General features: G+C 46.8%; 2 protein-coding genes across 2 annotated transcripts; both read left to right on the forward strand.

Annotated features, from left to right (window-relative positions):
• Positions 1-6945: 6945 nt before the first annotated feature.
• LOC119768911 lies at positions 6946-8670 on the forward strand. The gene has a single exon (XM_038260701.1). It carries the CDS (start codon positions 6946-6948, stop codon positions 8668-8670), a length of 1725 nt encoding a protein of 574 aa, XP_038116629.1.
• A 260-nt stretch (positions 8671-8930) lies between these two features.
• LOC119768912 lies at positions 8931-10306 on the forward strand. Its single transcript, XM_038260702.1, has 2 exons — positions 8931-9529; positions 9631-10306. The coding sequence occupies exons 1-2, from the start codon at positions 8931-8933 to the stop codon at positions 10304-10306; spliced, it is 1275 nt and encodes a 424-aa protein (XP_038116630.1).
• Positions 10307-12025: the final 1719 nt, after the last annotated feature.

Here is a 12025-nt window from a genome sequence, read left to right on the forward strand (position 1 = left end):
AATCGAAAGAATAGCGCTGAACCTCGCGAGAAAAAAAAGTTCTTTCGCTCAACTCGAGCTATGTCCTCTGTGTCCGTGAATGGTACCACTATTCTCTCAATTCGAGGCCGTTGTTCTCTCGGACATTGCTGCTGGATTACTACTTTTTTAGCTGTGTGCCTTGCCACACCCTGAAAGTGCGACAACTGGCCAAAGAGAATTAAGGGAGAGGACGTTTTGTCACATATTAATGCCCTATCTCGGGAAACTGTCAACCAACTTCAACCATTTTTTTTTTTTAAAAAGAACAAAATGCTAAGCCAAACAAAACGTGTTTGTTATTGTTTACATTACGTGATCTTGTTTTTGTTTATTCAAGATCAAACATTCATACGCGGTTTTCTCGAAACGTCAAAAAGCAACGTGCGACAAGATCACGTCGAAATTATCATCTTATTTCTGGAAATCTTATAAAAAAGAAGAGTGAAACTTTATGAGTATAAGAATTCTCGTAAAAAATATGCTTTTTATTGATATAGAAAGATGGGAAATATCTGTAAATTTCTAAGTTCTCTAAAAATTCACACTTCTTTTTGAAAGCTTCAAATCGATCATTTTTTTTAAAATAGAATATACAGTCATGCCTCGGTTTTGCACGCCCCGGTTTTGCACCGTTCAGCTGCCTCGGTTAAGCACGGCCCAGTGCTTAACTGAATCACAGAGCTTATGGGATTTTGGCTATATGGGAGACATCCCTAGTAACATTTTAGGTTTTAAGTAGACCATAAAAGCCTATTTAGGCCGTATGAGTGTTTTCATGATAAAACCTGTAAGTTTAAAAATGTTACTAGGGACTGGCTTTAATCGTATGAAAAATCATGCAAACATCAAAATATTATAGTGTTTTGGAATTGGGATGATGTCAGCTATCCTTTGAAATTATAATTTCATGAAAATTTTCAAAAAATACGTATTTTTCCTGTATTTTGAAACAACAATGATTCTTGAACAAATACTCAAAATTATTGTTATTGAAATATGGGTATCAAATGATTGGATTTTTTTTCATACATTTCGAATGTAAAATATTTTTTTGAAATCACCCAAAATTTTCACAAAATTACGTATTTTCGAAAAAAATTACTCAAAATTTCCGTTTTTACAACGTGGGTATCAAACGTTTGGGATTATTTCATACATTTCGAATGTAATAACAATATTTTTTGAAAAGACTCAAAATTTTCACAAAACTACGTATTTTTTAATAAAATACTTAATATTCCCGTTTTTACAATGTGGGTATTAAACGATCGGGATTTTTTCATGTATTTCGAATGTAATAACAATATTTTTTGAAAATACTCAAAATTTTCACAAAGCCACGTATTTCTGTAAAAATTTTCAAAATTTCAGTTTTTACAATATAAGGATCAAATAATCAAATAATTTTTTTCAAAAATACGTAGTTTTGTGAAAATTTTGAGTATTTTCATTTTTTTCATAACTTTTGAAATGTATGAAAAAATCCCGATCGTTTGATACCCACATTGTAAAAACGGAAATTTTGAGTATTTTTTTGGAAAATACAAAGTTTTGTGAAAATTTTAGGATTTTCAAAAAATGTTGTTATTACATTCGAAATATATGAAAAAATCCCGATCGTTTGATACCCATATTGTAAAAATTTAAATTTTGAGTATTTTTTCGAAAAGACGTAGTTTTGTGAAAAATTTCAGTATTTTCAAAAAATGTGGTTATTACATTCGAAATATATGAAAAAATCCCGATCGTTTGATACCCATATTGCAAAAAATTAAAGGAGAATGGGCAAATTTGGTCCAAGGATGTACACGAACGGGACCAACTTTTTTCGAAAGATCTCGCCGAGACATGAAAAAAAGTCTTCTGGGCCAACTCTCTAAACCCCGGGGTTCAAAAGTTACATGCTGTTGAAGTTTGAGCATTTTGAGTAAAAATATACAAAAAATCGTATTTTTGCTATTTCTAAAATCATTTACAAAATCTCTGTTTCATTATGGATTTCGATTTTCTTGACTTCATTCGACGCGTATAAGCAAAAACGTTGAGTTCTGATATGTCTTAGCATGATTGAAACATGATTTCTCTTGTTTTTATCCGTTTGAACCGTTTGTGCAAGAGGCATCCCATAGAAACAAGTCGAAACTTCAAGGTTTTGAAACCGGATCCAACCCAGACTGCTTCAGTGAGTATGGAAGGTTTTAGTGCAATGTTGTAACAACTTATTGGGATGGTCTGAGTCATCCGAGAACTCCTTGGAGTTAAGACCGGTGAGTCTACAGCCGTAACAAGCAAGAGGTCGACGGTTTTTGACCCCGGAACATACCCGCATAGCTTCAGTCAGTATTGTAGACTGCTTTGTTAATGTGTTCGGATGTCTCTGGTCATCCTAGGACTCCCTGGAGTTATGATCTGTAGGTCTACGGCTGTTACAAGGACTCCCTGGAATGGTCCAGAACATCCCAACATAACAGCAATACAGTCTGCCATACTCACTGAATCTTTGCGGCTATGATGCGCGGTTAAAAATCATTGACCTTTTTCTTGTTACAGTGACCCAAATATCTAAACTCCAGGGAGTCCTAGGATGACCCAGGCCATCCTAACACATTAGCAAAGTAGTCTACCACACTCACTGAAGCTATGCGGGTATGTTCTGTTGTCAAAACCGGTCAACATTTTGCTTGTTACGGTAGTAGACCCACAGATCTTAACTCCAGGGAGTCCTAGGAGAACCCAGGACACTCCAACACATCAGCATAGTAGTCTACCATACTGACTGAAGCCATGCGGGTATGATCCGTGGTCAAAAACCGCCGACATCTTGCTTGTTACGGCGGTAGACTCACCGGTTAACTCCAAGGAGTTCTCGGATGACTCAGACCATCCCAATAAGTTGTTACAACATTGCACTGAAGCCTTCCATACTCACTGAAGCAGTATGGGTTGGATCCGGTTTCAAAACCTTGAAGTTTTGACTTGTTTCTATGGGATGCCTCTTGCACAAACGGTTCAAACGGATAAAAACAAGAGAAATCATGTTTCAATCATGCTAAGACATATCAGAACTCAACGTTTTTGCTTATACGCGTCGAATGAAGTCAAGAAAATCGAAATCCATAATGAAACAGAGATTTTGTAAATGATTTTAGAAATAGCAAAAATACGATTTTTTGTATATTTTTACTCAAAATGCTCAAACTTCAACAGCATGTAACTTTTGAACCCCGGGGTTTAGAGAGTTGGTCCAGAAGACTTTTGTTCATGTCTCGGCGAGATCTTTCGAAAAAAGTTGGTCCCGTTCGTGTACATCTGTTTGGTTTCTATTAACCCCTCGAACCGTGTGGACCGAGAGTTCTAAATCGCGAACGGCAGATCCCTCTGATCGCCATTTCGCCGCGACCCCGCGAGAGAGGAGAATTTGAGCGCGATCCTGACTGCTGAGCCTGAGCTAGACCTGCGATCGAGTAACGCGTTCAGTACGCTTCAGCGCTTCACTCCGCGAAGACCCGCACGAAACCCTTTCTCGACGACAAATAACAAGTTGTGTTCTACTTTAGAAATATATAAAATTAAGTAAAATTAGTTCGTTTAAATAAATATTCGTGGTTAAATAAAGTCGTTGTTCTTAAACCTAAACCGTGTGTGCGAGTGATTTTCGGCGATAGGCCATAGAACCGCCTGAGAAATCCGGTTACCCGAAGTCGGCGACCTACCCAGTGGTCCGACTAGCCGCTGAAGACGTGCCAAGGAGCGAACGCCGGAGCACTCCATCCCAACCCAGATCCGGCCATCAACCCCAAGGACCGCCTGCCACAGGAGTGGCCGCGCGGAAGTCCCGGAGCCCGGAGCATCCCACATCCCAACCAACCAGGTACCCTCAACCAAAACCGGTTCCAACATTTGGTCCTTCGAACCGGATCGGTTGAAGGTACCTGCCTGGAGTCGGTTTCCCGCGTCCGGAACGCGCCGGACCAAGCCGATCGGACCGCCATTGTCGCGAGGACGCACAATAGGCCACCGCGGACAATTGGGCATTATCCAAGGAGCCCTACAAATTCCTAGTTCTTTGTCGAGGAGGTACAAAGGACGTTCCGCCATCGAGGTTCCCGAGTTTGGCGCCATTTCCCGAGCGTCATCTCACCAGATCCCGGCCAAGGATTGGCCTGATCTCCAACGGTTTAGCACTCATCCCACGGACTGTGTCACTAATTGACGGCGATTACCACGATCGCCGCTTTGGTGTTTGGTGCCATTTCCCGAGCGTCGTCCCGACCGCGCCGGCCAGTGTACGAGAGTTCCTGATTTTAACTTTACAAGGCCCGTTTTAATCGGGAGCAGGTTAGTACCGCCCCAATTCCCTAAAATCGGTTTAGTCGGTGTTACGCTTTGGCACTTTTCCCATCCGCGAGTCAAATCGCATCCAGGTGTGTCAGCTTCCCGACGCTGCAACGTTCCCGAACGGTCATCGGAATTGACCGTACCCGTGCTTGGACTGTCCTGGTCCACCCCAGCGAACCGATTCGCACATCGGTACCCCGTTGCACGCGCCCGACAACCGATCGTTCGAGCCGATTTGGATTCGGCACTGGATTCGAACGAGACCACGCCCACCGAAGCTCGTAAGGACTCGAGCTACCCGTTGACCGGAAGTCGGCATTGGTCTACCACACCCCGTGTGGTCCCGCCCATCGAGAGAGAGAGAGTGATCGTCGCCTGGAATCGATCACTACGTCGTGCTGCCGATTCGGCGCCAACCACCCACAATCCCACCCACCGAAGTCGACAGCGGACTGTCGGCGAGAGCAGCGATCGTTCGTGAACCGTCCCATCCCACAAAGCCCTGAGGTTCGTGCACAAGGAGGTCGCTCCATTTCCCACCTTGAGGTGAAGGCCCGTACCAGGAAAACGGTGCATAATTAATTCAAGGCACGAATTAATTGGCAATCGGTTAGTACCATTCAATATTTCCCCGCGCATCCCAAGGGTGCTCCTTTCGTGCTTGTTTATTCTAGCTGCCCATTTGTACACCTGCCACGATGTCTCGTCGCTCAACCGTGACCCGCCTGCGCAACCTGATGACGTCGTTCAACGGGATCTACGCTTTTATGGAGAGCTACGACGCCAGCAAGCAGGCCGGCGAGCTGGTTATGCGCCTGGAGAAGCTCGAGCCGCTGTGGGACAAAATCGACGATGCCATCACGGAGGCGGAGCTAGCGGACAGTGAGGAGGGGACCGGCGAGGAGGAGAGAGGTGAGGATAAGGGTGAGGAAAAAAGTGAGAGTGGTGAGAAAAAGGGGTCCAAACCGGAGAGGTACGCCAGAATTCGGAGTGCCTTCCAAAATAAATATTTTACGGTCAAAGCATTCCTGCAGTCTAAAATTCGGGAGCTTCCCGATCAAGCCCAAGCCCTGCCCATGGTTTCGCAGTCCGCCCACACCACCCCTTCTACCCAACACGTTAAATTGCCTACTATCAGTCTGCCAAGGTTCTCTGGGAACTATGAGGATTGGTTGCCTTTTCGAGATCTCTTCGTGTCGCTGATTCACTCGTCGGAATTGCCAAATATTGAAAAGTTTCACTATCTGCGGAATCAACTTGACGGTCCAGCCAAAACGGAGATCGCGAATGTGAAATTTACTGCAGACCATTACACTGTCGCGTGGGAGTTACTGGAAAAGCGGTTCGGTAACACCAAGCACATGAAGAAGCTGGAAATCAAAAGTTTGTTCGACCTGCCAACTTTGCGGAAGGAGTCGGTTGGTGAGCTACGCGAACTGGTGGAAGGATTCGACAAAACCGTTCGAGTCCTGGATCAAGTTGTGGAGTACGCCAAGTACAGGGATCTTCTTCTTGTTCATCTGCTGTGCTCTCGTTTGGACGACAAAACGCTGCGCAGCTGGGAGGAGCACGTGTCCACGAAGACGGAAGAGACTTTCCAGGATCTGATCGACTTCCTGCGTCGGCACATCTGTGTTCTGGAATCTCTGCCTACCAAACACCAAGAGTCCCACCAGTCCAAACCCCGTAAAGCTTTCGCCACCAAGGTCTCCAACCAAAACACGGTCCATTCCAATCCCAACTTCGGCTGTTTGGCATGTTCTGACTCACACCCCCTCTTCAAATGCCCATCGTTTGCGAGGATGTCAGTCAGCGAGAGGGAGAAGATCGTCAATCAGAACGCGCTGTGCAGAAACTGTTTCCGGAAGGGCCACATCGCTAGGAATTGTACTTCTAGGTTTTCGTGTCAGCGATGTAAGGAACGCCACCATACGCTGGTATGCTACAAACCGGAAGGAAAACCCAACCTATGTCCAGTCATCCCAGCAAGACCAACCAAGGAGGAGGCAGGAACGGCGGCGACCGCTGAGTCGTCCTCTGCTGCTGTCGCGGAGACACGTACGGCGAACACCAGTTCTGCAGCTACGGTCGGAAAGGTGCTTTTGGACTCTGGGTCAGAGTGCAACATCGTCTCCACCAAACTCGCTCAACGGATGCACGTGTCCCGGAACAAGGCGAACGTGCAGATTTCCGGTGTTGGTCAAGTACCTACAAAAACTTCGCAGAAGGTTCGAGCCACGGTCAAGTCCAGATTGTCGAAGTACTGCGAGGTCATGGAGTTTTACGTTTTGGCCAAGGTGACTGAAGATCTACCAACCTCCCCGTGGAACCAACTAGCTGGACTGTTCCCGAAGGTGTCCAACTGGCGGACCCTGAATTCTTCAGAACCAACCCTATCGATGTTTTGCTCGGCGGAGAGTTCTTCTTTAACTTCTTCCCATCCAAACAGAGGATCTCGCTTGGAGCAGGACTACCATCCCTGGTCGAATCGGTGTTCGGCTGGATCGTGACTGGCAGGTGCGGGTGGAACCGTGGAGAAGCACCGATCGTATGCCAGCATTCAACCGTAACGGAAACCTTGGAGAAATGGCCAAATTCTGGGAATGCGAGGACGGAGGATTTACTTCCGATTATTCCGTGGAGGAGAGCACGTGCGAGGACCACTACGTGCGCACCGTCAAGCGAGGTGGAGATGGTCGGTACACCGTTGGAATGCCAAAGTCTGCTGATTTGCACATCAAGCTAGGAGAATCGAAAAGCGCTGCTGATCGTCGTCTTCTTTTCCTGGAGAGGTTGGCTCGTGACGATGACCTGAAGAAGGAGTACCATGCGTTCATGAAGGATTACTTGGACAGGAACCACATGTGTAAGATCATCGAAGACCCGACAAGCACCGCGACCACCTACTACCTCCCACACCACCCCGTCATCCGAAGTTCCAGCACAACAACGCGCGTCCGTGTCGTATTTGATGCGTCAAGCAAAACCTCCACTGGGACATCCCTAAACGACGTTCTGCTGAACGGCCCAGTCATCCAGGACGACCTGCGCACCATCATCTCCCGAAGCCGCCTGTTTCCTATCCTTCTCGTCGCAGACGTGGAGAAAATGTTTCGGCAGATTCGGATGGACGCCGAGGACCTACCGCTGCAGAGAATTCGCTGGCGCTTCTCGGAGGTCGATCCCATCGACACGTACGAGCTGCTAACCGTGACGTACGGCACCAAACCGGCGCCGTTCCTGGCCACCCGAACCCTGAAGCAGCTGTCCGTCGATGATGCAACCAAGTACCCACTGGCCGCCGTGAGGATCGCGCGAGATGTTTACATGGACGATGTAATCACTGGTGCATACCACCCTGCCGAAGCGAAACAAATTCGTGAGCAACTGGACACGATGACGCTGGGAGCAGGTTTTCCGCTTCGCAAGTGGGTCTCCAACTGTGAGGAAGCGCTCGAGGGTGTGAGTGAGGACAACTTGGCGCTACCGAGAGAGAAGGGGATCGATTTCGACGAAGAGAGGACCGTGAAGACTCTTGGGTTGGTCTGGGAGCCGAAAACTGACACGTTCCGGTTCAAGATTGAGTCGACGCTGATCCCACCGAACGAGCTGACCAAGGCCAAAATACTCTCTATCATTGCCAAAATTTTCGATCCTTTGGGGCTTGTTGGACCGGTGGTGGCTAAGGCAAAGATCTTTATGCAGGGAATCTGGGAGTTGAAGAACGCGAAGGGCAAACCCTGGGACTGGAACGATCCTCTGCCAAAGTCGATGCTGGACGAGTGGATGCATTTCTACGAGCAGCTGCACTACCTGAACAACCTGCGGATTCCAAGATTCGCTATGATTCCCAATCCAGTCCACATTCAACTCCACTTTTGTAGCGATGCTTCCGAGAAGGCACTGGGGGCGAATCTGTACATCCGTTCTGAGGACAAAGAGGGGAGAGTCAAGGTGTCATTCTTCACGTCCAAATCCCGGGTCGCTCCTCTCAAGCGACAACCCATTTCCCGGCTCGAGCTGAACGGATTTTGGCTAGCCGCAGACATGTACCGGAAGTTCAAGGAGTGCACAACTTTCCGTTTCGAAACCTTCTTCTGGACGGATTCCAGAACGGTCCTGCAGTGGCTTGCGAAATCCCCAAGAACGTGGAATGCCTACGTGGCAAACCGTGTCTCCTTTATCCAGCATATTACCCAAGGTTGCCACTTGTTCCATGTACCCGGAGTCATGAACCCAGCTGACCAGCTGTCCAGAGGACTGGACCCCAAGGAGTTCATTGACGGAGATTGGGACCCGTTGTGGATGTAGGAGACGAGTTCCTGGCCTGCCCAAGCAACACCCGAAGAGGAGACCGAAGATTGCGCCAAGGAGAGGAGAAAACACGTCGAGTCAGCTGCTGCAGTTTCTGCCAAGTCATTCAACGAATCGTATTTTGCGAAGTTCAACGAATACTGGAAGCTGATCCGCACGACCGCCTACTGGAGACGGTACCTGCGCAATCGTCGTTTACCGGAAGCCGAGCGTACCCTGTCAGTCCCGCTAACCACCAAGGAACTACAAGAAGCGGAATGGTGTCTCGCACGGCTGGTCCAGCAAGAAGCTTTCAGCAGGGAACTCCAGGACCTGTCCAAAGGCAAACCTGTCCACAACACCTCGAAGCTACGGTGGTTCAACCCGCAACTCTCAAGGAAGGTGTCATCCGCGTGGGAGGACGGTTGGGCAACTCCGACCGAAACGAGAACTTCAAGCACCCGATTATCATCCCAGGAAACCACCACTTCTCCAAACTTCTGGCCGACTGCCTGCATCTACGACTGTTTCACGCCGGAACTCAGCTGATGCTAGCGACGATGCGACAGAAGTTTTGGCCGCTGAGAGGACGAGACCTGTGTCGGCAGACCACACACCAGTGCAAGGACTGTTTCAAGGCGAAACCTCAACTTCTACAGCAATTTATGGGACAACTACCAACTCCAAGAACGATCGCCGCTCGACCATTCACCAATACAGGCGTAGACTACTTTGGGCCAGTCTACATTAGGCAAGGGTATAGAAGGGGGCCGGTTAAGGCTTACGTAGCTGTGTTTGTTTGCTTTGGAACTAAAGCGGTCCACTTGGAACTGGTTTCGGACCTGTCCACCGCCAAGTTCCTCCAAGCACTGCGTCGGTTCGTGGCTCGCCGGGAAAGCCAGCCGACATGTATTCCGACAATGGCACAAACTTTGTCGGCGCGAAAAATGACCTCAAAGAGCTTCTGCACAACCTCAGGCACGAGAAACACCACGAACACATCCAGCACGAATGCTCCCAGGAGGGTATAAATTGGCACTTTATCCCTCCTGGCGCTCCCCACTTTGGCGGATTGTGGGAAGCCGCTGTTAAGTCCGCCAAGAAACACCTTCTCCGCGTTGTTGGCCAATCCTCCATCTCACACGAGGACTACATAACCCTCCTCGCCCAGGTAGAGGCTTGCCTCAATTCAAGACCCCTCACGCCCCTCACTGAAGATCCCACCGACCTCGAACCGCTAACCCCCGCTCACTTCCTGATCGGGACATCTCTAGAAGCTGTGCCGGACAAGAACTATTCCGAGATCCCGAACAACCGCCTCACGCACTGGCAGAGCATCCAACAGCAGCTTCAACATTTCTGGCGTCGGTGGCATACGGAGTACCTGCAACAACTCGTGTGGCATACGGAGTACCTGCAAGCTCGTGTGAAGAACTGGCAGCCTGCGATAGAAATTCGCCCTGGACGTCTTGTCATCGTAGTCGACGAGAACCAGCCGTCGATGAAGTGGAAGATGGCACGAATACACGAGATTCATCCCGGCGCCGATGGTGTGGTCCGCGTAGTTACGCTCCGGACTGCTACTGGATACCTGAAGAGACCAGTTACCAATACCAGCAGAATCGATCGAGGAAGAAAAGGCAGAGACTGCTGAAATCGGGCAATTTTAGGGGGGGTCGGAATGTTTGGTTTCTATTAACCCCTCGAACCGTGTGGACCGAGAGTTCTAAATCGCGAACGGCAGATCCCTCTGATCGCCATTTCGCCGCGACCCCGCGAGAGAGGAGAATTTGAGCGCGATCCTGACTGCTGAGCCTGAGCTAGACTGCGATCGAGTAACGCGTTCAGTACGCTTCAGCGCTTCACTCCGCGAAGACCCGCACGAAACCCTTTCTCGACGACAAATAACAAGTTGTGTTCTACTTTAGAAATATATAAAATTAAGTAAAATTAGTTCGTTTAAATAAATATTCGTGGTTAAATAAAGTCGTTGTTCTTAAACCTAAACCGTGTGTGCGAGTGATTTTCGGCGATAGGCCATAGAACCGCCTGAGAATCCGGTTACCCGAAGTCGGCGACCTACCCAGTGGTCCGACTAGCCGCTGAAGACGTGCCAAGGAGCGAACGCCGGAGCACTCCATCCCAACCCAGATCCGGCCATCAACCCCAAGGACCGCCTGCCACAGGAGTGGCCGCGCGGAAGTCCCGGAGCCCGGAGCATCCCACATCCCAACCAACCAGGTACCCTCAACCAAAACCGGTTCCAACAACATCCTTGGACCAGCTCCCATACAAATTTGCCCATTCTCCTTTTGAGTATTTTTTCGAAAAGGCGTAGTTATGTGAAAATTTTGAGTATTTTCTAAAAATGGTGTTATTACATCCAAAATGTATGAAAAAAACTGATCATTTGATACTTATATTGAAATAACAATATATTTTTGGTTTCTTTAGAGAAAAAAAAAATGCATTTTCGAAATACAGGAAAAATACGGATTTTTGTGAAAAATTTCATGCAATAATAATTTTAATGGAACCCCGATTCTAAAACATTATAACTTTTTGATGTTTGCCTTATTTTTCGTATGATTAAAGCCAATGTCCATATAGCCAAAATCCCATAAGCTCTGAGCCTCGGTTATGCACGCCTCGGTGCTAAACCGAGGCATGACTGTATGTTGAAATTCCCGGCAATCTTGAGAAAAACTTATAAGAATTAAAAGTAGCTAAAATCACCTAGTATTCTTAACCCTTTACTGCCCACATTTTTTTCGATTTTTTTTTTATTTTTCCGTGTTTAGGAGGTCATTTTGAGCAACTTTTGTTCTACGAAAAACTTTACTTCTCTTTTTTACGTTTTAGTTGTTTCATTTTTAGTATTTGAATTTGCATTTATCTTGTTTAGTTTATGTTAGTTTTTGGTAGTATTCGGCCTACTCTTAAACCTCTTATCATAACATTTTGCCTATCTATTTTTTCATGTATTTAAAGCTACTTTTTAAATAGTTTGCATGTTTTTCACATTTCCTGCTCTAAAATACTACCATTATCATTTAAATTCTAAATAAATGCGTAGAGGCATAGTCTGGGGCACTACAAAAATTACTGCATACTTCTTTTTACTTGAAATGTAAGAAATGTTACTAAAAAACACTGCCAAAGTTGACCTCTGAAAAAATAACATTTTTTAAAACATTGGCAAAGTCACATTAAACAAGTAAAGCTTCCAACCCATAAATTTTCGAAAATTTCCAGAGTTCTTCTTTCCAATGCTTTTTGAAGATCAAAAATTGTTTGAAAGGCGGGGTTTGGTTGTAGAGGGTTAAGATGCTTTTGGCTCCTGATTTTCTGGAGCAATTTCTAATAGGGGAGG

Source organism: Culex quinquefasciatus, chromosome 3 (assembly GCF_015732765.1).
Source record: "Culex quinquefasciatus strain JHB chromosome 3, VPISU_Cqui_1.0_pri_paternal, whole genome shotgun sequence".
Lineage (NCBI taxonomy): Eukaryota > Metazoa > Arthropoda > Insecta > Diptera > Culicidae > Culex > Culex quinquefasciatus.

Coding starts and splice junctions, on each gene's coding strand:
- LOC119768911 (XM_038260701.1), top strand. CDS start 6,946: ATGGCCAAATTCTGGGAATGCGAGGACGGAGGATTTACTTCCGATTAT.
- LOC119768912 (XM_038260702.1), top strand. CDS start 8,931: ATGGTGTCTCGCACGGCTGGTCCAGCAAGAAGCTTTCAGCAGGGAACT. Junction 9,530..9,630: donor TTCCTCCAAGCACTGCGTCG/GTTCGTGGCTCG, acceptor GCACAACCTCAG/GCACGAGAAACACCACGAAC.